Source organism: Panthera pardus, unplaced genomic scaffold (assembly GCF_024362965.1).
Source record: "Panthera pardus isolate Hobbes unplaced genomic scaffold, ASM2436296v1 HiC_scaffold_11, whole genome shotgun sequence".
NCBI lineage: Eukaryota > Metazoa > Chordata > Mammalia > Carnivora > Felidae > Panthera > Panthera pardus.
In genome coordinates this window covers 104368693-104395276 of record NW_026526666.1, presented here as the reverse complement: position 1 = coordinate 104395276, position 26584 = coordinate 104368693, and the positions used below count along the sequence as shown (strand labels likewise).

General features: G+C 55.7%; 1 protein-coding gene across 2 annotated transcripts in view; it reads right to left on the bottom strand.

Annotated features, from left to right (window-relative positions):
• The window catches only part of CEP104 (centrosomal protein 104), a 35545-nt gene extending 9120 nt beyond the window's left edge, over positions 1-26425 (bottom strand). Inside the window, exons 1-18 of one of the 2 annotated variants that reach the window (XM_053899072.1) lie at positions 26310-26425; positions 25693-25847; positions 21939-22089; positions 18981-19154; positions 18452-18590; positions 16620-16682; positions 16236-16312; positions 13208-13376; positions 12593-12748; positions 11195-11416; positions 9274-9468; positions 8519-8686; positions 7751-7924; positions 6005-6181; positions 3265-3471; positions 2786-2902; positions 702-741; positions 443-509 (exon numbers count right to left, since the gene is read on the bottom strand). In XM_053899072.1, the coding sequence (XP_053755047.1) occupies positions 443-509; positions 702-741; positions 2786-2902; positions 3265-3471; positions 6005-6181; positions 7751-7924; positions 8519-8686; positions 9274-9468; positions 11195-11416; positions 12593-12748; positions 13208-13376; positions 16236-16312; positions 16620-16682; positions 18452-18590; positions 18981-19154; positions 21939-22051 (2258 nt within the window). In that variant the 5' untranslated portion in view covers positions 22052-22089; positions 25693-25847; positions 26310-26425. The remainder of the gene's footprint in view (positions 1-442; positions 510-701; positions 742-2785; positions 2903-3264; positions 3472-6004; positions 6182-7750; positions 7925-8518; positions 8687-9273; positions 9469-11194; positions 11417-12592; positions 12749-13207; positions 13377-16235; positions 16313-16619; positions 16683-18451; positions 18591-18980; positions 19155-21938; positions 22090-25692; positions 25848-26309) is intronic. The other variant, XM_053899073.1, reaches the window with a different exon arrangement.
• Between the last annotated feature and the right edge of the window lie 159 nt (positions 26426-26584).

Sequence of the window (26584 nt, the reverse complement as noted above, 5' to 3'; positions counted from 1 at the left end):
GGGGGGGGGGGAGGGGGGGGCGCGGCCCACTCGTTTGACACAAGTCGGCTTCGGGTCCCACAAGTTCTAACCCACCGGCACAATCAGGCAGAAACTAACTCGCATCGGAAAAAAAGGCAAAGACGTTCTACTGAAATTCCTTGCACATGCGCTGTGGCGGTGGCACAGGGGACGTGCTTCGCTGTTGTCACATCTGGTACCTTTAACAGCCCTCTGACAATCGGCCGCCAAGCAGTGTTGGGTAAAGTGCAGGGAAACCGGACACACCCGGAGTTAAGCCCGTCAGCGTGGAGGGCAATTTTCCAACTTGTACAAATGAGCGACGCGAGCCTATCAGCCCACAGGCTCGCAGTGCGCTGGGGCGAAAATATCTACTGAGTCGCGTTTTATGTGGCCGGTCCCTTCCATCTCTATACACCGGGCTGAGGATGACCCCACGCACTTATCTAAGTAGTGAGCGGCTGGGACTTCCGGGGCAGGACATGCGGCTGCCTTCCCTCCTTCCGTGTCTGAAATGAGAAAGAAAAATGGAAAAAAAAAAAAAAGGTTATTTTTTAAAATGACCTTTTGTAGAAATTATTTTCAAAGTTTTAGTAACCAGTTTGGTGTGAAATACACTTAAAAGCACGTGAGTTAACAAAGGTCGTACAATGTCCCGCCCTCCAGTATTTGCTGAATGGCCGAGGGGACCGAGCACCTACCCTGACTGTCTGCCTCCAGCGTGGGGCCTGCCGTCGTCTCCTAAGACACAAGAGCAGAAAGGTCAGGGACAAATGGCTGCACAGTCTGTCCAGGGTGTTTTGACCCTGAAAGCAAATTCTTCTGTTTTCAGACTCTCTTTTTTCTTTTTTTTTTTAACGTTTATTAATTTTTGAGACAGAGAGAGACAGAGCATGAGCAGGGGAGGGGCAGAGAGAGGGAGACACAGAATCGGAAGCAGGCTCCAGGCTCGGAGCTGTCAGCACAGAGCCCGACGCGGAGCCTGAACCCACAAACCGCGAGATCATGCCCTGAGCCCAAGTCAGATGCTCAACTGACTGAGCCCGCAAGGCGGCCCTATTTTTAGACTTTCTACCAACAAGTAACACAGCTCTGTGAGCTCCCAACGCCCAAATACGTGCCTTCCCCTCTCAAGTCCCTGCCTCAGGCTCCTGTCCCTGCTGCCGCTCCCCTGCCCTCACCGCTCCCCTGCTCCCCGCTGGCTCTCCAGCAGCTCACCTTGGTGCTGTGAGCTCTGGGCAGCACGTGACCGTTGCCCTGCCCTGTGGATGCCCAGGGTGCCCCTCAAACGCCATTCCTCAGCCGTCTCCCCTTTCTTAGCTGCTCATGCTAGGGGCGCCCTCCCCGGCCCCCCAGCTCGCCGCCCCCGTGTGGATGAGCAAGCGTTCAGCCTTCTCTCCCTGGGGGTCCCAGGCCCCGGCTTCTCCTGACCAGGCCTAGCAGCTGCCCCGCCCACCCTGCTGTGGACGAGGCTCCAGTGCCCCAGGTGCAAACTGGGGCACAAACCGGGAGATCTGGGCTTCTCCCTCTCCCCCCACGCGACCTCCACGAGCCCACCGGCGAATCGTAGGCTGCACTTCACGCACGCACAGCCCACCCTCCTAGCTTCTGCCCGCACGGTCCTCTCTCCAGGCCGGGGGCACTACTCAGGAGTCCTCCTGCGTGAAGGCTGGTGGCCCCGTGAAGGCCTCGGAGAGCAGATTTACTCTTGCTTGAAACCCTCAGACAGCTTCCTGAGTCACTCAGCTGTCCACTCAGCTCGTTATCTTCGGTGCCCTGTGGGCCAGCCACCCGGCTCCGGCCGCCCCTGAGGGCCCCTGGTGCTCAGGCTCGGGCTCTGGCCTCCTGTCGCCAGGCGTTTCCCAAGACAAGCTCCACGAGAGGCCCCCCGGAGCAAGGCGCCAGGCGGCAGTCCCTCCTCCGAAGCCGCTCCTCTGCTCTCCTCTGCGGTCCCCCACTCTCTCTCACAAGCTCCCTGAGTATCTGGATTGCTGTCGGATGCCGCCGAGAGAGGACAGGGTCCCTGGGGATGGGGACTTTGGTCTGTTCTGCTCTCTGGCACACACGGTCCCCAGCCCACTGGCGGACCCAAGGGATGAAGGTCAGTCAGAGCAGCACTGTTCGTGGCAGGGACGCTGCTGGGCACCACGCCCTGGAACCTTCTCTCCCGCACAGCTGACACTTCACGCTCCTCCGTGGCTACTGCCCACCCCCTCTCCCCCTTTCTTTCTTTTAGAGAGACGTTCTTTCTACTCAAGGAACCGAATTACGAAATCAGTGGCATGCAGCCGGTGTTTATATCCCCCAAGCACCTCCTGACCCCCCGCGGACGATGTCCCCCCGAGGCGGAGGACCCGGGGCTCCCTGAGGTGGAACGTCTACCTGAACCCCCCCTTTTTAGTGCACGGGAATCACATCTTCACATTCAGCCATATTTTCCTCCTTTGCCCCTGAAGGAGGCCGGGAGGAGAGGAAATGTCCTTGTACCAGGACCGTTTAGCCCAGAAGTTTCCTCTCTAGGAAACCTCCCCCCAGGCGGCCGTTTTTAGACTTCAGCGGCTACCAGCCGCTCGTGCCACCGCCTGGGAGGTGAAGAGTGGGGACCCAGAATCTAACGCAGAGCAGCTAGTGGGAGGTCCCTTTATTCACCCCCAGACTAGTTTTAGAAGCACTCGCAGCAGAGAACACACACAGCCACCCGCCCGAGGCCACAGAAAGTCACGCGAGCCTGCCATGCGTCTGTCTGGGGGGCCGACACTCGGCGACCGGGGAAGGATGTGCTGACCTTGCCATGCTGGACTCCGGCCTGAATTTCGGAGAGCACTGCCAACTGCCCTTGTAAAGCTTTAATTTCTTCTTTCTTTCGTTTTTCCGCTTCTTCTGTAGCCGCTTTTTTCTGTGCCTGATATGAAAATTATTTTTTCGTTAGAACAGCTTTTTAGGATGGTCTTCGAAATTGGGAGGGAATTACGGCATATCAATTACATCTCTTATATGTTAGAACGGTCGCTGACAATGTAACGAGGGTTCAAAGTAAATTCGCCAGATCAGCCTGAAAACATTTACTGGCAGATAAAATCGCCAATGTTCTCTCAGCTGCCGTTGCTCCAAAACTGGGGGTCTCACAGGCAGCAAGAGCAAAGGCCTGCACCTGAGCTCCGAGTGCTGGTTTCCTCTACATGCAGCTCCTCTGTCACTCTAGTTGGGGACCAAATAACCCCTTCGGTACAGGATCAGATCACAGCTTCACACAAACTAACGTACCTTCGTGTCAGCATCTGTTGGTCTGCCGTCTATTTTAGCAAATCCGTCAAAAATTGTTTTATAGAGAACGTTCTTGCGCGTGGTGTTGTCGTCTGGAGGGAGGTACTCTAGAATAAAAGCCCGGTGCTGTTTATACATGTCCAAAATAATTCTAACCGCTGTCTCTCGAACCTCATACACTCTGTGCTCCAGGGCACTCACTGAAAACTAAAAATAAAGTTGGGAGGGGTTCTTGTGGTTACTGATTCTTACAATAACAGTATTTTTTCCAGCATAAAATAAAGGCACATGACGAGAATTCGAAAAACAGACCACCACCCACACGATTCCATTATGACAGAGAGTTTCTCACCGTGTGTGTCTCACACACGCGATTGAACTCTGGTCGTATACATAACTTTGTTTTGCTCTTTTCCACTTAACATACCAACAAGCATTTGTTTAGGTTACAACCGTCCATAAACTTCGCATTAAACATTACAAAATATTCCAATCACGGAGGAGAGCAAAGGTGATAAGCTTTACACGTCCACCATCCACATCACCAAACTGTAATTCTGCCGTGTCTGTGTGGGACCTCTGTCTTTCAGAAGCAAGGCACCGCGGTGATGGCGTGAGTCCCCCGTGGAAGCCTCCTGGGCCCGCTGTCCTCCCGTGCTCCTTGGAGGCGTGGCTCTCCCGAAGCAGGCCTGCACGCTCCTTCCCGTCCGCTAGTCCACTAGCATCAGTGTGCGCGTACCATGGTGTGTTTAATGTTTTAAACAGCATCCTGCGCTTATCTGTCTGGAGCTTTCTTTCCCTGCTCGACACTCCTCTGTCAAGGACGCCCATCTGTTTGGGCCGCAGGTGCTGTCACAGGGACCTGTGGTGACACGTTCACCCCATCGTAGACTGGTGTTGCCGCGACAGTGGACCGACACCTCCCCGTGGTGGTCTGGGCGCCAGGCTGCTCACTTCCCACGGCGTCAGCCTGGCCACGGGCTCTTTGGTTTTACCCCAGAGCCTGCCTGCCCCCCACTGCCCCCCGGAGCGGCTCGCCCCCAGGTCTCCTCCCTTCCCCACTCTCTTGTACTCCCTCCCTGACAGCTCCCCAACCCCACTGGGGCTCCGGTCCATTCCTGCACCCACTACTGTCTCCTCCTGTCACCTCCCTCCAGCCGTCCCTGCCCTGGGCGTCCAGCCTGGACAGTGCGGTCCATCGCTAGGTCACTTCCAGCGTTCATGCACACCCTTAGAGTCTGGGACCCCGTCTTCTCCTGCGTAGTCGTGGGCAGACTTGAGGCACGTGCTGACTGGCCACCCCAGGTGTCACGGGGACCCCAGTGCGCAGGGCACCGACTGTGGCATTTCCAGTCACTTCACCTTCTCAGACGTCCAGGGGGCGTTTCATATTCCTTCTTGTCTCTTGAACCTCTGCCATCGGGTCTGGCTTCCGTGAAGCCCATGTGTTCCCTGCTCCACACGCAGCCAGCCCACTGAGTCTTTACCAGAGCCACTCGGGACTTTGCTCCTGCGGTAACTGACCCCTCCTTCCCACTTCTGTTCATTTCTTTCTTCTTTTCCTTCCATCAGGGTCACTCCTTCCAGCATTCAGACGGACCCGAATGTGGCTACGGGCTCGACAGGCCAGCCTCCTTCTTCAGTGCACACAGCCGTGGCACCCTTCCCAGGTCCTGTGTGTGTGGGCCACTGCGGTCACAGGAAGTGTGCCGGGAGCAGCCTGGCCCATAAGGACATCCTCACCACCCTCTAGTCGCTTCCTTCATTCAGTGACCTCCCAGGTTGTGCGTGAAAGCTGGTGGTGGCGACCCAGGAGGAAGCGGCGGCCCTGAGGGCCTGCGTGGGCCAGAGCGCCATCTCTCCTCCAGAAGTAGGACTGCAGGGGAGAGCCGCGGGCACCGCCCCCGCCGGCTTCCAGAACCGATGCTGACGTTGGCACCGTGGAGCGGGGCGCCCGTAACAGGAATTTAAGTGTGCGGGGCAGGCTCCGGGCTCTGTGCTGGGGAGCACGGAGTGAACGTGGGGGCGAGAAACATGGAGGTCCCCGTGGCCGCGGGGCTGCTGCCGCCAGAAGTGGTGGAGGCGGCTGGGTACTGTGTATGGGGGCTACCACCGGCTGCCCCTGGCATTTGTAGAAGAAGAGACAGGAGCTCAGGAGCGACCACTGATGGCCAACAGACTGCAAGTCGAAGCTCCTACGGGAGCCAGACACGCGGAGTCCACAGAGGAGGGAGAGACGGCACTGAAATCACGCCGCAGACCCTGCCCTCCGGCACCGACAGGAGCGAGTACGGGCGGCTGCGGGGGCTGCACCGGGCACCGTGTGTCCGCGTCCGGCCAACACGCTGGTGGCGTGCACGGAGCTTCCGTGCGGACCGTGTGGCACCAGGGACGCGGGGCCTCTGCTGTGGCCGTTTCTCTCCAGCGGCTTCTTAGTTGCACTAGGTTGTCCAGGCAAACTCCCTGCACTTCCGTAAACCTGACGTTCTTGCGGACTCGGCATCCGCCTCTCTGTGACCTGTCCACCGCGCCCAAGATCTGTACAGACCAGTTACCGACTCGAGGCACAGCCAACAGCAGGGAGACTTTTGTTGCACTCGTTTGTGACATGAAACAGTGACTGTCTTTCTGAGGTCACGCATTCGTTCGTTCGTTCAACAAGCAGTGACCGGACACCCACCGCACCCCAGGCCCCCCTCCCGTGCGGAGGCCACGGCAGCACACACACAGGTGCACTTACCTTCATCACGTTATCGACGGTGAAACCCGTGTTCCCGGTGCCCAGGTCTCTCAGGAGCCGGGCCAGGAGGTCCATCTGACTCATTGCCAGATGAGCCGAAGAGTTGGCTTTTAACGGCTGTACCAAGTAAGGTGGGATAATCTGGAGAGACCTAACTTCCTTAAACAAGGCCATTTCCTATAAAAACCAACAGAACTTGTTAATTTTTACTGGAAAACGCTAGAGGCCACTTAGTATAATTTAGCATGATCCTCCAAATATGCTCATGTTTCTATTCGAGGTGTACTGATTAAAAATAAAACCCTAAAGGAGCCTGTGCGGCTCAGTCGGTTGAGGGTCCGACTCTCGATTTCGGCTCAGGTCGTGATCCCAGGGTCACGGGATTGAGCCCCGTGTCGGGCTCTGCGCTGAGCGTGGAGGCTGTTTAAGATTCCCTCCCAGCCCCTCTGCCCCTCTGCTCCTCTCCCCACTCACACTTGCTCCTTCTCAAAACAAAAACAAAAAACCCTAAAGCATGAGAAATAAAACCATGATCACCCAAAGATAAATGAAAGATTTCCACAAAATGTGATCGAAAACTTAAGATTTCTCTTCTCAGGATTTCCCAACTTTAAGAAAAAGGTTTTCTAATTTCTAAAATTCTCAAAGAAATGAGTGCTGTGCTACTATTTAGGAAACGTCAACTGAGAGCACAGCAGTCACAGATGGCTGGCGGACGGGGGCCTCGGGGGGCTCACAGGACAGCAGGTAAGTCCACCAGCAACAGACACGTCTTCCTGTAATTAACGTGCTTATCACTCAGCAACCAGACACAGAAAGAAAACGATAAGACACTAAAGCATATGGGCTGCAATACAGAAAAAAATCCATTAACAGTCAGGAGGCCACACCACCTCAAACAGCCTCTGGCTTTTCCAGAAGTTCCCTTTAGTCTGGGCCCCTGAGGGACTCTGCCCACGATCACAGGTGCGTGGGCGGCCAACCCCGCCCACAGCTCGTTCACGGCCGGCCCTGCGACCTGCTGCTGGACGAGGGCACCGCACCGCGGCACCTCCAAACTACTCGGAAAGCAGAGCTCTTAAAAATGACTTCACGGAGGAAAGACACGCTCTCATTTTCAACACCCCTTCTGAAAACCGCCATCTCCCCCAAACCGGGTCACAAGCAAGAGGGGGTGTCTTGTAGGACTCCGGCGTCACTTTTGCCGTATTAGCATAACTCCCCCCTCCTTTTTCATACTCAACAAACTCAAGTTTGTTACAGAAAATGAGATTCGTGGTTCTTCACACTAAAAAGAATCCCTCTGAGAATGTTGTGCAGGACCTTCGGGGCTCATAGACTTGCTGAAGCCCCAGCATGGACCTCGGGGCAAGAGCTCCCTCGGGATTTCCCACGATGCCTGGCCTGGAGGAGGCTCGTGTGCGGCAACAACACAACTACTTAGATTGAGGTCATTGCACATTTATCTCATCTCTTTGCCCCCAATTTCCTATTCTGGTTCAGCTTTCCGTCTAGTTTCACTAGAAGTTACCAGCGCGTGTCGACGCAAATACCAGACGAGCCAAACTATACTTCACCGAAGTTTACATCTAAGGCAAAACTCAGCTTTCAGAGCACAAGAGACGCAGGGCAGGGCGTCACGAAGGAGAACGGGTGACGCTCTTCGGGGAGACAGAACCTCGCAAGGCCCAACGGCTGCAGCGACACGCTTCTTTGCCGTTTCAAGCTTCACGGCGGCATCCGTACCTGGATAAAATTGGAAGCTATGACTCGGAGGCGAGCAGAGGAGTCTCCGGTCCTGGTGAGCAGAACGGGAACGGTTCTCTCCACACAGTGGGCCGTTTCGAGCTTGCTCAGCTTGTGTTTGGGAATATATTGTGTAATTATCATTTTCAGCAGTTTCAAAGAAGCCTGAAAGACCTAAGGAGAAAGTGGTAAAAGCCGAGGCACTCCTCTGACATTTACTGAGAACGATAAACACGAGCATCGTGTGGAACATCACGTGCTGCGGGGAGGGCCGCAGAGGGCGAGCTGAAGGCCACTTCCTGAACACAGCGCCTCGAGCTGGGAAGACACGTGCCCGCACCTCACGTGTCAGGAGGCACCCGCTTCGCCCTGGACGCCAAGCGCCTGACCTTCCTGCCGGGCCGGGGAAATGCGGACGGCGGTGCCGCCGGGCGAGCTCACGGTCACGGCCCCTGTGGGGTCGGGGGATTCGCTAACGGCCCCGGGCTCCTGGGGCTTGTGAAACATAAAAACGTCAACCGAGTGCCTGCGGGTCGCGGGGAGCCCGGCCTCAGCGGACGCTGCTTTAAACAGCACAGCAAAGCTGGTGCCGTTCGAGAGCAGAACGCGTGGCCGGGCAGAGACGGACTCCGATGCCCTTCGCTGAGCACGCTTCGTGCCACAGAACCTTGATTCCCAGCGACACCCGTGGCCCCTCCCGGGGTACCCCGAGCCCCGGGGGCACCTCACCCGTACAGCCGGGGCCACTGAGGGGCGGAGGGGACTCACTGGGGTCACGAGGTCTCTGACGGCTCTCCTCACGAGGAAGATGGACGCTCGCAGAACGTTCTTCAGCTCCTCCTTGGGGGCTCCAGCGGGCATCTGCATCAGCTGTTTGCACAGTGCGAGCAGCGCGTCTTCCCGGTACGACCACGTCTTGGAATAGGCCCCAGCGACCTACCACAGACCAGAGGCTGCCTTACTCCGTGCAGGCGTTTCAGTGATGTCACGCCGCCCCCCAGGACCCTGCGACCCCAGCCTCTGTTTGTTCCGGATGGAGAAAAATCTCTTGTGAGAACAGAATTAATATGTACACTTAAACAATAATTTCTCTAACGCAGAACACCGAAGGCCTGCTAAAGTACGGAAAGTGTCAGAAGTTCCGCCAGGAGAAATACTGTGAAGCTGGCGCCCAGGGGCCAGGGGACCAGGGGGAGGCCCACTGGGCTCATTTCAAGAGGAGACTGCCGTCCTCTGTTTTGTTTTGCCATCATCTCCCCCCCCCGCCTGAGTTAGCAGGTTCTGGGAGGGGCAGGTTTTCAACACGGGCTCTGGCAATACTAGACAGTATCTTCAACACTCGTTCATAAAATCTTAACTTCTAGCTTATGCGTCTGCTGTTTTATATAATTAATAATTATCAGAAGGCTTCAAGCGAACAAGGACAACAGGAAGCCAAGGACATCTCAGACACAGAGCCGTGGGCGCTTTCCCGCCCTCGTCCCTCCCCGTGACCCGCGCCCACCCGCGGGCCCGCTCGTTACCAGGGCTTCTCCGAGCACGTCCACGGCAGGGCTGGCCTCTCTCAATGCCTTCTCCGTCAAGGGCTCCGGCTCCCCAGTGGCAGCTCCTCTGGGAGCCTCACTGCCATCCCAGTCACTCTTCTCTGGTTCCAGGGCCGCCGCAGGCTGCTTCCGGGCAGCAGGAAGGGGCCGCTCATCGTAGGGCACGGCCTGGAGCTACAGGAGAGGAAGGGCGGCTACAGAGCTCCGGCGGGGCTCCCCCACTGCCAACACCATGTCTACACTGCAGGCTTACTGCTCTGCGCTTACCTGGTCTGAACAACGGTATTTCGCTAAATACCAGTTTCATCAGATTAGGACAACTTATGCGACGGCAAGATTTAATAGGAAAACTTAGACAGGGTCTCTATTCCTTTCCAAGTTCACTACAGACCTAACAACAAAGTGGCCCGAACTCCGCGTCAGTCGCTGTTTACTGCTGGTAATTACAGTTCACAGGACATGAACTGACTAGGGTACAAGTCATTGTGTTTTCTTGACAAGACTTCTGTTTCTTTCCATACTTTATGCCTTAGAAATAACGATCAGGCCTCATTTTAAACGTGCTTGTCATCCGGCAGACCTCTAGGAAGACGGGCGGCCCAGCCGAGGACCTCAGGGCAGCCTTCTGCTCTTCCTGCTGCTCCGGGCGGGCGCTCAGCCCCACAGGTGTTCGTCGGGCCCCTGGCCCAAGCAGTGGGCGACACGGACTCCCTGCCTCCTGGGGCTTCATCCCCACGTGCAGACAGACACGCCACTCGACAAGTAAGTATGCAGCAGACTTCCGGAAAAGTAAGTGAGAGCAGAAACTGCCGAGTCATTTCCCGAGGCAGGTGTCACCGTGACGCTTCACTCACACTTAATACCCACTGAGACACAAACGGGGTACACCGTGTGCGAGAATGAGTTTCTCATCTTCTAAAATCTACTCTGCTGTAAAACACGTTGATGTGGTAACAAGGGGCACGTTAGAGTATCATGTGCCGAGGTATTAAACGTGACTTAAAGCAACGAAGTTACAGACAAGATGCTCCTGGGGAGGCAGCCACACCAGTGCCGTCCTCGCTGGCTTTCCTGGGCCTCAGGCCGCAGCAGACACTCCCCGTGCCCGCCTGGCGCCCTGCCTCCCCACCCAGAGGCCACCGGCCACCCCGCCTGGCGCACGGACGGGAGCTCTGGCGAGGCCCTCCTCCGGTCCCTGTCACCACTTCTGGGCCGGCACGTGACGCGTACGTTCAGGTGCGCACGGTCCCCTCGGACGGGACGCCGTGTGCACCTGAAGCCACGTGGCAGCTCCAGCCCCAGGGCGCCTCGGACCCACAGGAAGCAGAGTTGAGACAGGAAGGCAGCGGGCGTCGAGGACACTGCCGAGCTGCTGAATCAAACCAAGCCCGAACCTGCGCGGTCCCTCAAGTCCCTCGTTACTGAAGCCAGCAGGCCCCCAGTTTAGCCGGGTTTTCTGTTACCCACAACACAGAAGATTCTGGAAGCACGGTACCTTGCGTGTGTACGTGACAAGCACATGACTCGTCCTGAGGGTCTACCGAAGGCAGCTTACGTTAGGCCGCACAAACACTGTCTCATTTATTCCTGGAAGCAATCCTTCCAGCTGCTGCTTGCGCCTGTTTACAGGTGAAGCACAGGCTCCAGAGGCCAGCATGTCCCAGGCCGCCTGCGGTGGGAGGCCCGGCCGGTCCAAGTTCACACAGGGCCTCCCCGGGAGGGGTGATTACCTGCCGGCTGCTTAGGCTTCGGCACTTACGTCCCTGTCCTGGAACACAGGACGGGCGGGGGCTGTGCAGGCATGTGCCCTGATCCCCGCACTGGGAGAGCCCGGGCACCAACGGGTCCTCACTGCGTGTCTCTGATCGCGCTGCACCCAACGTGAAACCGAGTTACCTACGTGGGTCCTGAGGTGAGGGTCCACGGCGGGCGGGGCCTGGTCCGCTGTGGTGGGCTGAGGAGGGCCCAGGGGACGTGCTGGAGGCTTTTCCTGAAGGAAGGGCTCTGAACGCAGGCTTTCTGGGGCTCTGTCCTCTCGCGGTCGAGACAGCGCTGGCTGCTGGTGGCGAGGACTGCCAGAGTGTGCCAGGGGCTGCAGGGGCAGGTCAGGAGGCCTTTGCACCTGGGGAGAAACGGGACCCTTCATTCCCGGGGCTGCTGCCACGCCATTCCGGGGGGGGGGGGGGAGGGCGCAACAGCTGAGGCAGGCCAAGGGGCCCCCAGTCCTGTCGCCCCATCTGACCCGTCTCTTGACGGCTGTGTGCGCTACGGAAGTGGCGGCACGCCAGAGCGCCAGCGTGACCGCGAGCATACCGCCTGGGTCACTGCAGGGCGGAAGTGTGCGTGCACACCTGCCAGCAGAGACGAGGTACGTGGGCAGAGCGCGCCTGGCGAGACCCGAACCCGGCACGGCCGTGCGCTCCGCCCTGTGGCTGCGAAAGCGGGTGCCTCTGTGTCATCGTGACATCGGTTAGCTCGCGCTGGGCACGGAGGGAAGTGCACCGGACAATCTCCTTTGAGGTACGCCTCGTACATAGGGTAAGGAAACCGAGGCACAGGGTGGCCGAGGACTGGCCCTGCGATCACACCGCCAGCAACGGGGCCGGATCTGAGCCCAGATCTGAGCCTAGTGCCGCGGCAGAGCGCACGCTCTCACACGGACTCCGTTGTGCGGCTCTGGGCCTCAGTTTCCTAGCCTGGGATGTGGGATGGACACCACTGCCCGTGTGGGCTCTAAAGGTCCGAGGCACGGCATCTCCCAGGAGACCGTCTTAACGAGCCGGGGCTGTCGGGACTGTTCACGCTCGACGCTCCCGAGGCCACGAGGCACACGTGAGGAGGGCTGGCAAACGAGGAAACCGGGCTGGGGAGATGCGGGGAGATGCGGGCCCCGGCCCGTTCCCCTCCTCCTCTCCCGTGAGTCTCACCGCTCGTGTCCAGCAGCACCTCCCACGGAGGCCGAGGGAGCTGAAGTCACCTATCTTTTCTTTGGATCTTTTAGTTAAGAAAGTTTTTTAAAGTTTTATTTTAGAAAAAGAGCACACGTGCGCGCACGCACAAGCAGGGGAGAGAGGCAGAGGGAGCGAGAGAACCCTGAGCAGGCTGACGCAGGGCTCGATCCCACGACCAGGAGATCGTGACCTGGGCCGAAATCGGGTCGGGTGCTCCACCGACTGAGTCCCCGCAGGTGCCCCTGAGGTCACCTATCTGAAGTGTGACCTGAGCGCCACAGGGCCGCGTGTGTCTCACAAATGCCCGCTGTGGGCGAGCGGCCCCTCGGGGCGGCCCGCGCACCTACCAGCTCGGCGTCCACGAGGCTGTGCAGCCGCAGCTGCTCGTACACTTGGCTGCGGAACCGTTCCATCTGCTGCTGCTTCTCCTTGGCGCGGTCGTAGTCCTCCTTCTCCACTGCGCAGCGCTTCTCCACCTCGTACCGCCCGAGGCGCTCGCCCACCTGAAGCACACAGGGTCACTCTGCCTCATGTGGGCCCGCGCGCCTTGGGCACACGCACGGCTTGCCCCACGAGGCTCGGGTGACGGCATCACTCGCCGGGGGGGGGGGGGGGAGGGGGGCTGGGCTGGGGCCACGGAGCGGCAGCCACGCAGGCCCACGAGGGGTGCTGCATGTCCTGCCCCAGCGTCTAAGACCCTGCGCGAGTCACAGGGACCATAAACCTCTTGGGTTCCCTGGCACTTCAGGACAGCGACGCGGCCGCAGAGGACGAGGTCTGAAGAGGCGGGGCCTGTGCTTTCACTTACGCTTAACCTAGGGGCTGGACCGTCCCTAACTTCGTTTTGCTTATGTCTTTGGACCCACGCTAAACGTCCACGGGCCTTTGTTGTGCCACGCGTCGGGGTCACGGGCGGCCTTCTCACAGAACTGAGGGGGGGCCGCTCTCTCTGGAAGCAGTACCTTTTGCAAATCAGCAATAGCTTGTTTCAGCTTCTTGGCATAGTCGTAACGTTCCTTTTGGACGGCTTCGCGTTTTCTTTCGTCTAATTTACGTATAATCTGGGCAACTTCTGGATCTTGGTACATATCGAAAGCTAAGTCATCTAGTGGAGAAATGTAGTCAGATTTCCTAAAGGAACGAAACGGGTATTTCAGAGCGGACAGGGCAGTGGTAGAGGGAACCCCGAGGGTCCAGTGCCGAAGACAGGGTCGCAGACACGGCACCCCCACCACTTCTGCTCCTGGAGCCTTCTTGCCTGAGAAAGCAGAGGCTCAGAAAAACTGTGACGGGCTTCAGTCACTCAGCTCTCAGTGCAAGCGGGTCTTTCTGACTCCACAGCTTATACTCTTGGCCGTTAGTTAAACTATACTTGGGGCGTCTGAGCCTTTGCTGCATTCTTCAACAGATAGTTCTTTTTTTTAAATTTTATTTCTTTTTTAACGTTTTATTTACTCTTCAGTAGACACTTTGAGTGCAGACCCCGTGCCCAGCTCTGTTCTGGGCACCGGGGACAGGACGGTGCATGTCAATCATCTGAAGAACAGGGAAAACCCGAACTAAAACGAACACGTTTCTATGCACCATCCTTAAGGAGTCTGACTTGTGGGGCCAGGAGTCCAGGCGCCCAGCACGCCTGACACCAGCACCACCCTCTGACGGGTGCTATGGATGGAGAAGCACTTTGCCTGGCCTTCTCCTCAAAGCGTCCGTCTGTGGGACATCCCAACTCCTGGGGAGACCAGAAAAATCCTTCCAGGAATAAATGACCTTTTTGGTTATCTGAACACCCCATTTCTGATTACCTGTCACCCCACTCTTTCTTTCAAATTCCACAGCGGGCTGGCAGCCTTCTCCTGGGTCTAACATTTAAAACAGTAATGCCAACGTAACTGCTCAACAAAAATGCTAACTGAGGACATGTTTCAGAGTCTCCGTCTGCTGTATGAGCTACACAAAGTAAGCCAGTTGTTAGCTTTGGCTTAGAAACTTTTATATACAGGGGGCGCCTGGGTGGCTCAGTCATTTAAGCTTCTGACTTCGGCTGAGGTCATGATCTTATGGTTCATGGGTTCAAAGCCCTGCGTTGGGCTCTGTGTTGACAGCTCGGGAGCCTGGAGCCTGCTTCGGATTCTGTGTCCCCCACCCCCTGTCTCCCCCCCCCCCCCAGCTCACACTCTCTCTCTCCTTTAAAAGTAAATAAACATTAAAAAAAATATTTATATATAGGTGGATTTTGATGAAAATATTACTCATCATAAAAGCCTGGTTGTCTCATATCATTGTTCACAGCCCCCCAGCCCTTCCCCACCCCTGGAATTCAGCACTCCACCAGACTTGGTGGTGGGGTCAGCTTCAGCAGCTTAGAACAACATCAATTAATCTCGATGATGGGAAGGGAGAGAGAACAGCTAGGGGCATCTGGGGGGCTCAGTCGGTTAAGCGTCCAACTTCGGCTCAGGTCACGGTCTCACGGTTCAGGGATTTGAGTCCTGTGTTGGGTGAACTTGAGCCCCCCCTTTGGGCTCTGCACGGTGTGGAGCCTCTGTGGGATTATCCCTCTCTCTCTCTCTCTCTGCCCCTTGCTCACTCTTGCCCTCCCTCTCAAAGAGAAACAAAGGTCAGTGATGACCAGGCAGTAACATGCTTTGGTGCTGGTACAAGATTAACCATTTCCGCCTAAACGTATTCTATACCCTTCAGTCAAAGTTGCTTTGCCCCAAAGTCCTAGAGATGAAAGCAAAGACTCCATCTCACTATGAAAATGCCACAAAGAGAAGAGTGGCACCTGTCCTCTGGCCCCTTGGTCACAATTCCAGGGCGCTGGGCAGTTTCAGGAGCGCGGGTCTCCCCACGGTCCACGAGTACCACCTGGCGGTGACCCGGGCACCTTTATGTCTGGTGCCGCTGCACGACACAGCACACGGGCTTTCTACCGACCTCTCTGTGCCTTCAGCAAAGCCCTGCGGATGAGTCAGGATGGGCACGCTGTGCACCACCGCTCCAGCGGGCTAACTTGATAAAGAACTAACGTAAACAGAGTCCAAATAACCTAAAGAACTTCTGTGGGAGCTACTAAGACCAGCCAGAGGGTCTGGCGGTCCCTGTTCTACCCCTGGGGCTTCACTGAGGGCAGAGCCGAGGAGCTGTCCGGGGGGGTGGTGCTGACGGACGTGGAGGGATCACTGCGTCAGTCCTCACCTGGGAAGGTAAGGAGGGCACTGCCGTCACCCTGTGGGGCGCAGGGAGCGTCTGCGGGAGGCAGAGCGGCCTGTGGAGGTGAGAGGTCACTTTCCTCATTATTTTTATACACACGTAGGGACAGTGTCCCTACTCGCATCCTTACACCCATGCCGTAACTGCCAGGCGGCGGGCCCGGGGACGCTCCGCAGGAAGCAAGGCAGTCCAGACTGCTGACACAGAGTAATTCATTCCTAAGCCGGGCTCCTCTGCTTGCATAAAACATGGACAGATTCTCTCTGTGGCTCAGGAGGCACTTGTGTGCCAAGTACACACACCAGTGGACAGTGAGCCTCGCTCCCAGGGGAGCCTCCCTTGGGCCTGCAGCCCAGCCGTCACGGGGTGCGTGTGAGCGGGGAGTGTTTAAAGCAGACATAAGATGAAGGCTCTAGGAACTGACAATTCGGGTCAACTAATTCCTTTAATTCTTACCCACAAAGTTGCCTGTGCCAATAAAACATCAAAGCACAGTTGACAGATCTTTTACCCGCATGCATTTTAGGAACTTTCCAGTAATACCTGAACACACGAGAAACGAAGATGTCTCTGAAGGGCAGTAAGTGAAGACGTGCTAAAGAAAACAGTGACCCTAATCTTTAAGTGTATTTAAGTCAATCCCATCAGTGGCTTATCTAGCTCAGAATTGAACTGAGAGGCTCTCGAGCCCAGAATCCTCTGGAGGTGACTCACACTTTGGTGATTCTGAGGAGCGTCACAGGAGTTGATGGCCTTGGGAGGAGGGACTCTTACCCAGTACAAGTTCCTTCCAGAGCTGGGTCCTCGGTGTTGTGCCCCAGATAATGATCAATCAGCTTCTCTCTAGAGGTCTTTGGGAGCAAAACATTCTGCTTAGCGTCTCAGAGGAAAACAGGAACAACACAAAGCCTTAACTAAGAGGTGACGTGATAGGAAGGTATCAGCAGGCTTTAAGGACCCTAGTCTTTTGGAAGGACAGTTCAAATTCTTGAGTGAAAGAAACTTTAATACACTATAGCTGCTAAAGATTATCTGCTAGTTATTCAACAGACAATTTTATAAACATTTTCAAGAGGACACTTTATGTGACAAAAGTGATCAATCCCCTCTTGCTAGAAATACGTTTTCTTCTCTAGGAATGAAACTTCCCAAACTTACAATATTGCTTTCATCACCAAAATCTGCAGGGTCTCCAATGATATTTACTGCAACCAGAGCAACCTAAGGGAGAGTTGACCAACAGAAATTAAGTATCAAATTTGTGACTTACTCCCTTTAAGACAAGCTGCCCACTCATACTGTCATCAAGGAGGATGATGTACATCAAAGCACATTCATTGTAAAATGCCAAGTGTGTTGAGTTGCTAGTGTATAGGATTACCACGAATACTTTCTACGAATTACATAAGTTGATATTCTAATACCAAATCGAGTGGCTATTTTAACATTGAAAGTATATTAAAACAATAAAGGCTAAAAGACCTCCACAGGTTTTTTTTTTTTTAATTAAAAAAATTATTTTTAATGTTTATTTATTTTTGAAGGGGCGAGAGAGACAAAGTGCGAGTGGGGGAACGGCAGAGAGAGAGGGAGACACAGACTCTGAAGCAGACTCCAGGCTCTGAGCTGTCAGCACAGAGCCTGACATGGGGCTCGAACCCACGGACCGTGAGATCATGACCTGAGCCAAAGTTGGACGCGTAACCGACTGAGCCCCCCAGGCGCCCCAAAACCTCCACAGGTTTAACACAGCCTCGTGTTGAAGTGCTTCCTCACAGTCAAGTGTGGGGGCCCATCCACACGATCTTGGTAAACTAGACAACGAACTCAAATTCTACATTGACGTAGCTCAGTCTGTCTGGATCAGTGATTCCCTGAAGGGGGAGGAGTCCCCTTCCCACATCCTCCCTTTCTTGAGGATCACTACCGGAATGAAGTGAGGGGAACTGCAGGTTCACACACACAAGATGGGGAGGAGAAAGTATCAGTCTTCTAGTTTATGGTCAAGCATGGCTGCAATGGACCAAGTAATGTCTCAGAGCTCGCTTCCAAGTCACTGGCTGAATATAAAACTTTGATGTGGTGGAACGTTTCCATTCCTCTTGGAGGAGGCAGGGTGTGTTGAAAGTATCTGTGCTAATTAAGAGTCTGCTGTGGACACTGCTGATTTCCACTACATTAATCATGACCAAAATAAAACAAAACTGAAAAAGAGAAAAGAAAAAGAAAGACGGGAAGGGAGGGAGGAAGATGAGAGTTATTTGCTTGGAGCTTGACTACATGCAACATTTCATCACATCCCCAATTTCTCCCAGGGGGTTGATTTATCTTGCAAACTTTAGTGGGTTTATCTAGAAGAGTGTCCTCTAACAGAAACGGTGCAAATCACACGGGTAATTTTAAATTTCCTTTTTTTTTTTTGAGTTTATTTATTTCGAGAGACAGAGAGAGGGAGTGTGTGCGTGCACACAAGGGAGGGGCAGAGAGAGAGGTGAGAGGGAAATCCCAAGCAGGCTCTTCACTGTCAGTGTGGAACCTCACTCGGGGCTCGATCACACAAACTGCGAGATCATGACCTGAGCCAAAACCAAGAGTCAGACGCTTAACCGACTGAGCCACCCAGATGCCCCAAGTTTTCTAATGGACACAGTAAAAAACTGTGAAAAGAATGACGTCGATTTTAAACTGAACATGGCCACAATAGTATCACTTCACTGTGGAAATGACTCTCTTCCTCACGTGAAGCCTCTGAACTCCAGTGTCCAGTTAACCCGCGCAGCCCCTCGCGCTTGGGTGCCCAGGCCCCCAGCGTGCAACGTCCGTGTGCGGCAGCGGCTCCTGATGGGACAGCGTGGCTCGGAACGGCCTACCGCCCTTCCGCAAAAGTTACCATCTTAGAGAAAGACTTGAAATGTCTTTGCCAAGGGGTGCGGGCCCACGCAATGCCACCAGGAGGCGGGGGGCGGTCAAGGGGAGGGCCCGCGTCTCACCTGATTATATATGTTGTACTTGTTGAGGTGGTTTTCGTGAAAGGTCAGCTTGAGAAACTGTCCCACCGCGTCCACGTAGACGGACTTCAGCTCCCGGGCCCTGCAGCCCGTCTTCTCGTTGTCACAGAGAGAGACATAGCTGAAAGAGAGCACACGCCAGAGTCATGTTGACGGGGACTCTCCTGCGCAGCAGAAGTGGCCGCTGCCACCACTGAACTCCACAGGGTTAAATACAAGTTAAGTCTAGAGTGGAAAGACCTAGGGAAAAAGCTCAGAAGTTTCACTCTAACCAGGCTTCTTAAAACAAGTTCTAGATCTGAGGCAGAGACGAGCTCCATGGATGAAAACGACAGCCCTGCTTACAGAGCATATTCTACGTGGGGCGGCTGCTCAGACACCATGTCCCCCAGCACCAAAGACAAGTCTCCGACACAGGACCAACCGCAGAGGGCGATCCGTTGGTTTGCGCTGCACTGAGACAGGGAGTCGGGTTGACAGTTCCCACCAGACCTTTCCAGGTCACGCTCACCCGAGCCTTCGAAAGCGCTCTGCCTGGTAGGGCACGAAGTACTCGGGCAGGCTCTCGCTGACGTAGAACTCCACTTTGCTGGGGATCATGTACTGGTGGGCGAGCAGCTGCAGCTTTCTTATTCGACACCTCTCCACCATCTGAAGAACGATCTCTTGCGGAAACTGGCAAAATCTGAAAGCAAACCATTGTTTTTTCCACACGGTCACGGCCGCGGTTTCCAGCCATGTGCGTGGCGCTCCCCACGTAGCAAGGCGGTCCGGGTGCTGACGGGAGGGCCCCACGCGGCACGGCTGCCCCCTCCAGCCTCCAGCTTCGCAAGGAGGGGCTGAGGCTCTAGGTCACACCCGACCTGCGTGAGTCAGACTTTTCACGGCGGAAAAGCGTCCAAAATGAAACCTGAGGTTTACCACGAGATCAATACTTCCGTCTTAAGAGGCTGTTCTAGTGGGCAAGCAGGGCTGAAGGGTTTTCCCCAGGAACCCAGATGCTTCAGGAAAACCACGTGCTTGGCGAATCCCGAGCGAAGGGTGCCGGGCGAGAATCAACACTGAGCGAGTGCCACGCGTGCCTGGCGGTCCGCAGAAGCCTGTGACTGGCCACTGCGGAGCTTCTAATTTTGCTTAGTACGTGACACGGCGCGTTAAGAACCTACACTGGAGGTCAGAGAACCGCAGCGTCAGCACAGCCCTCACGCTGCATGATCTGATCACGATGAACAACAGAGCACAGCGTTTGGGCAGTAGACGCCGCGTCCGCTGAGCTGGCACGCCCCGGCTCACAATGGTGGGGCATCCAGGGCCCCGGGAGGGGGACGCACCCAAGGAGGGGACAGGTGGAAGGCGCTCGGCGGCCTACAGGGTGTGCTCACTCCTGCCCCCTGGTCGTGCTCCCTGGCCCTCCTCTGCCACCTCTCCAGGCGCCTCCCTCTCCACCGAGAAGACAAGAACCTCAGATGGGGCTGCTCACTCCCCGAATGGGGTGGTGTCCCTGCCGGTGCCCCCCCACCCCCAGCCTCCTGAAAAGTGCTAGAGCCAGCCTGCCCCCGAAACTTCCAGCAACACACAGACGCACTCTTAAGACCCGCCCCCCCCCATCCTAAGAAACCCCTCCTGTGACCGCACCGGGGCCTGGCTGCCAATGTCACGCAGGAGCTGTCTGTGGCCACCAGCTCAGCTCTTCACGCACCCTCCCCAGTCCCTCCAGGGCATATGCTGCCACAGCCAACTCTGGCCAAGGCCATGTGCAGTGGACTTCCCAGTCCTGCTCTGTTCAGTCCGCAGCTCCTGGCCTCCTCCTACCTTAGGGTGCCCTCCCCTGGGCTGGGTTCCAGGCTCCTTCCTCTCCCCACACTCACCATAGGGTGGCTATCTGACCACGGCTTTAGAAACCTCCTGTGTCAAGGAGCCCCAACTAAACGTTGCCCGGGTCCAAGCCTCCGATCTAGCTGTGACCTGACGTTTCCACGCAGACACCCATAGATGTTATTAGATGTGACAGACAAAAACTCCTGACCCCTGCCACCTTCCCCCATCCCGTGCAGCCAGTCTCCCGGTCCCCTGCTTTGCCAGCTGGGGCCCTCCTCCCCATCCGCCGTGGCCTCCCTCCCTCCCCACTGCTGCATAACGAGTGCCTGCTTCCCAGCAGCACACAGAAAAGAGGAAGGGAAGAGTGCACAAAGGAACACCAGGCTGAATGCAGGAGAATGTGCTCAGCCTCTAAGTCCAGCTCTAGCTCCAAGGGACGTGCAGGGGTGACGGGGCGGGTGAGCACAGATCTGATGGACTTGCGCCCCGGAGGCACAGTCACCAGAAATCTGCCAGCACTAAGGTTTTGAGGTTTCAAAGATGAAAAGCTCGTAAGAGAGATGGCTCTGGGGCAGAAGGCAGCTAGTGAACACCGGGAACCAGGAACCCAGCAGAAGGCAGCTAGTAAACACCGGGAACCAGGAACCCAGCAGCTTGTGACTCGAACACTCCTCAGTCGCTCACGGTGGTCAAGTGTGGCTTTAGACGTTTAAGATAGTTACTATTTTCAAATGCTAAGCACATACGTCATACTCGGTGGTGAGGTCATTCTGGGCACAAGGACACTCTGAAAATCCTATAGTATATTTAAAAAAAAAAAAAAAAACCTCCAAAGTTATTTAAAGAAAAATAAGACACCAGACAAAATCAGAAGTTCTAGGCTTTTTAAAATCCTTCAAAAACCGGCCCGTGACTCAGTTGTTCAAATGCAGCTTATAGAGTTTGTGCACGCATCAAAGCTGTCGTTGAGGGACACTGAAGAGGCCACAACGGGACGGTGGGAAGCGTGAGAGGCGTGGCCACCGGGGAGGGGTGGGGCGCACTGGGGAGCTGGCTCCACAGGCAGGAAGCCTGTCAGGCACTTGCGTGATGGGACTCCTATGGTTTCACGTTTGGGGAAGACTGACGACCTCTACGGAAAAGACTTAGTTTCAGAAAAATACCAACTCGTATAATGTGACTCAAGCAATGGACAGTTTAAAAGGTGTACAAATATTCGAGACGATCAATTGAAAGAGACGTTCTTGGTTAAAGTTTGGGGCTAACAAAACCTTACCCACAGGAGCTCGGCTGTGAAAGCAGGGACCTACAGACACCCAAGCCGGCACGGGGCACAGTGAGGATGCGAGGCCCGGCGGACAGTCAGGGGAGACAGTGAAACAACCGTGGCCGGTGAGTTTCCGCCCTCTCCCCGTATTTGTACATTTCTGAAGCCAACGTCACTTAATGCTTTGAGGGAAAAAGATCCAACAAACTTTCTTTAAAAACATAGAAAGAGGGAAAACGCCCACTGCATCACTATGCAGACGGTACCGCGGCACGAAGACAGCAGTGTGGTTCTGAGGCCTGCGTTGAAACTTAGCAGAAACTTAGCAGGAAGGGAGCCCGCCGGCCTGCCCTCGCCCCCCCACCCCTGCCCGGCCCACCTCACCTCGGTGACCTCCACCCGCTGACGGTAGGTGCGTGGATCATTAGTTCCCGGGCACTGAAGCCATCTTCGTGTCCAGAGGAGCTGACAACAACGAAGCCAATCTTGTGGGGCATCCTGGGCGCTGGGCTGGTTGTAAGGGCAGGAAAGACTTCTTTAAGAGAAAGGAATTGGTAACGTTTTAGACCACGGAAAGGGTTAGTTCGTGCCTTGCTAACAGACAACATAATTCACAACATATTCAGAATTTCCCCATCACTTTGAAAGAATCTAGTTTTTTGTTAAGCGTTTTTCACAGGAGCCTCTAATTCTACTTAAGGTATCATTTACCTTGACTTTTCCCAAACACATGTCCTAAAAACATGATCACGTTGTGGGCGGAACTGTGTCCCTCCAAAGATAGGTTGAGGTCCTAACTCCCAGTGCCTGTGAATATGACCTTTTTCGGAAACAGGGTCTTTGCAGATGTAATGAGGTTGGGATGTGAGGGTGTCCTGGAGCAGGGCGGGCCCGATACAGCAGCACCAGGGTCCATTTAGGAGACACAGACACACACACAGCCAAGGAAAGGGCCAAGCGCCCGGGGCGATATGCCTACAAGCCAACGACCCGACCCGGCAAGTACTGCTGTCACCACCAGAAGCTGGGACCGGCAGGGGCGGTCCTCCCCTTCAGAAAGAGTGTGGCCCTGCCGGCAGCTGGATTTCGAGCCTCTAGCCTCCAAAGTTTTGTTGTCCTAAGCCACCCAGTTTGTGGCACTTTGTTATGGTAAAAACACAGTTCTGCTAAGATACAAATACCAAGTTTTTGTTTTTTGTTAAATCTGAGTTAAGAAAGCAATGTAACCAGCGTGTTAACAAGTTACACAAAAGTAAGAGGAAAAGGGGCAGTTTGGTCAGCAGCATGGTAAGGGCTGACGGCAAGCACACGCCCGCAGAAGGGAGGGCAGGACTCCAGGGAGGCGGGTCGGATGCAGAAGTGGCACCCGGGGCCTGCCGGAGTGACTGACTCGTAGCAGACACTTAGCCATTGGTCGAACGAATGTTTTATGCCATTTTTTAGTGAACCGTTCACAGCTGAATATCATTTTGAGGGTGGATGTTGCGACGTCCGGTTTTGCCATCCTGTCCCTGTGTGAAGACGGCACCTGACTGCAGTTTCCCCGGCACGCTCCACGTCCCTCCCCGGCAGCTAGTTCAGGGATGGGAACAGGAGAGCAGGACCCACACTGGACCGGCAAGGCTCTCCCCAAGGACTCTGCCGGGGCTACTGGGAGAGAGAAGTATTCTTCCTGCTGGGGCTATGGCCGCAGAATATTTCCCAGGGGCCTACTGGAAGCCTCCTGTGGGGAGGTCCTGCCAGAGAGTGGGCTGACACGGGGCAACAGCCACCTTGGGAACCCTGAGGTTCAGCCACATTTAAAGCCCAAACTACTCATAAGCTTCGGGTTATTTTCGAGTCGTTGAGCCAATCAAATTCCTCTTCAGTAAGCCAATCTGAACTACCTTTAAGTATCTGCAACCAGAAGAATCCTCACTAACATAGATAATAAAGAATTCTCCAGAAAGTTCTCTGGGATAGGACATACTGTCAATTGAAATTCTGAATGGGACGTGACATGTAAACATATCCCACATGAAATTTTTTTTTTTTTTTTAAATGTTTTATTTATTTTTGAGACAGAGAGAGAGCATGAACGAGGCAGGGGCAGAGAGAGAGGGAGACACAGAATCGGAAGCAGGCGCCAGGCTCCGAGCCATCAGCCCAGAGCCCGACGCGGGGCTCGAACTCACGGACCGCGAGATCGTGACCTGAGCTGAAGTCGGACGCTTAACCGACTGAGCCACCCAGGCGCCCCGAAATTTTGCTTATTTTAATGTGCTTGGTGCATGATCTAGATCTTTCTTTTACTTTCATTCTGAACCTGAAAAGGCCCACATGCATAAATTCCTGGCTGGTACTTGCTAACGTTTCTTGGGCTGTGGGAACAAAGGCATCCCAAATAGAAAAATGAACCATCATTAGGGAGCCCAGTTATTTCTGATGCAAGCTCACTGCAGGATGTCACAGTGCGGAGGAAAGCTGAAGCTCGCCCAGAAGGTAATGAAAGGCAGGGATTATATTTGGGGTGTGCCTGCAGGGGTGTGGGTGGAGCCCCCCCTCTGGCCTCACCAGGGCAGGGATCCGTCCTCTGCAGGGGCTCGCGGCCTGCACTCACTCCCCACGCCCCGTCCATCCTGCAGATGGCTGACTAGGACTGAATCTCCTCTTCTCCACCCCACTCTTTTCTAGAGGACGACTGTGGCCTGTGGCCAAGTCCCCCTGTCTGGAGCACTCCTCCCTCCCCCAACTATCCTGTGCTTCTCCTCACGCCCAGCTGGGCTCATCAGTATCTGGGTCTTCACTCAGAGCTCCAGATGTGCTCCCTATCCCGGGTTGAAGGGTCGTCTGTGTCCTGACCCAGTCTGCTGTTTGAACCCCCACTTCTTATCATGAATTCTGAAGTCCAGCCGAACTGAAAGTTCTATGTCTCTGCTCTGAATTCCTCAAATCCCTCAATCATCTTTTTTTTTTTTTTTTTTAAATTTTTTTTTCAACGTTTTTTATTTATTTTTGGGACAGAGAGAGACAGAGCATGAACGGGGGAGGGGCAGAGAGAGAGGGAGACACAGAATCGGAAACAGGCTCCAGGCTCCGAGCCATCAGCCCAGAGCCTGACGCGGGGCTCGAACTCACGGGCCGCGAGATCGTGACCTGGCTGAAGTCGGACGCTTAACCGACTGCGCCACCCAGGCGCCCCCTCAATCATCTTTTTAAAAAAAACTTTTTATGTTTCTGAGAGACAGAGAGACAAGAGACCGTGTGTGTGCACGTGCGAATGGGGTGGGACAGAGAGAGAGACAGACAGACAGAGAGAGAGAGGCAGGGAGACAGAGGCTCCGAAGCAGGCTCTGCACTGCACAAGCTGCTCGAGCCGTGAGATCATGACCTGAACCGAAGTCAGACGCTCAACCGCCTGAGCCACCCAGGCGCCCCTAAATCCCTCAATCACCTTCAAGGGCAGGGCCCACGACTTCCTGTTCCACCTTGGAACTGCAGGTATCTACGAGGTACCTTCAGCTGAACGTGATCATGTGGACACTACCTTCGAAGCACTTGCTGTGTGCCAAGGACTGTCCTCAGCCCTAGACACACACTTCCACCTTCGTCACACTGACACGGGTTTGTGGTCACGCCAACCTCAGGGATAAGGAAGCCGAGACACGGACAGGCTGTTGCTCAAAGTTACACAGGTAGTAAGCTGTGTGGGCAGAATCTGCGTTTAGCCGCTCGGGTTCCGGAGTCTCTGACCTTGAGCAGTCCTCTCTGCTAAGGTGCTAAGACTTAAATGTGAGACTTCCAGAGTCCTAGCGAAGGAGGTGTCCCATACACTACACTGTCTCAGTAAGCCCCAGACAGAGTGCGGGCCTTCAGGACCCAGGTAGGAGGAACGCCTGGCCACTGTGAGGACAACACTACCCCACTGTTTGGAAACGATTCCTTTCTGTCCCCCTTCTTCCACGGCCCTTCCACCCTGCACCCTGTGGGGCCCTTTGTGGGAACCTTCAAGGGCTGCGTGATACCTGGGGCGTTACTACAGGACGCCACTATCAGCCTCTGTGGACCTCACCACTGACATTCTGGGGAAAATCAAAGCCCCCCGAAATGCTCAGCTCCCGGCAAGGAGGACCGTGGCAGCAGCAGCAAGGGCTCTCACCTCGGCCTTGCGGCACACACTAGCGGCTGCGTGGACGAAGGCAGCTCGGCGGTAGCCTCACCAAGTCTATCAAAACGCAACTTTCCGAGATGTTCTCAGGATCGTTGACCTCCATGAATCAAAGCGAAACAATTCAGCAACTTCCGAACGTTTGGCTACAAGATTAGGAGACAAACCTTGTTTCCATCGTTCTTTTGCGGAAACCTAACTGTTAGGAGGGTGAAGAACGGTTGGCCAGGTAATCTTAAAGGCCGCAAGTGCCGCCGAGCGCACGTCCGAAACCGAAGACGGGTGGGGAGGTGGGGGTGGGGAGCCGCACCGAACCCGCACGGCGGCACGACCGCATTCCTCACTCACTCGGGTCCCCGTCAGCCGTGCGGCCCGAACACGGAGGTCGCGACGCGCAGAGAGTACCCGACGCTAAATGCGACGCCGACGGGAGGCAACCGCAGGCCGGACCCTGGGCTGCGGCGGGCGGAGCGCGGGCACCCCGCGCCGTACGCGCTCCCGGGTCCGGCCCCCTGCCCCTGCCCCCAAGCCCCTCGGCCTCCGCCCTCCGGCCCCCGGCCGCGCCCACACCGCCAGGCCCCGCGCGGTGTCGTCGGGACTCCCGGTACCTGTCAGAACGGAAGGCCCGCCCGGACCTCGGCGCCCTCACGGCTCCCAGGGCCCTCCGCCGCCCCTCGGCAGCGGCTTCCGGAGCTCAGGCGGCGCCTCCTCCACCGCCCCGGGCCGGCCCGCACCCCCGAGCCGCAGCGGCGGTGGCCGCCGAGGAGCAGCCCCGGCCGCCTGCGCCCAGCGCCAGGGCCGCGGCCGCCGCTCTCATGACAACCAGACGGGCCGGGCTGGGCCGCGCCTGCGCACAAAACGGGGTCTCCCCGCCTCCACTTCT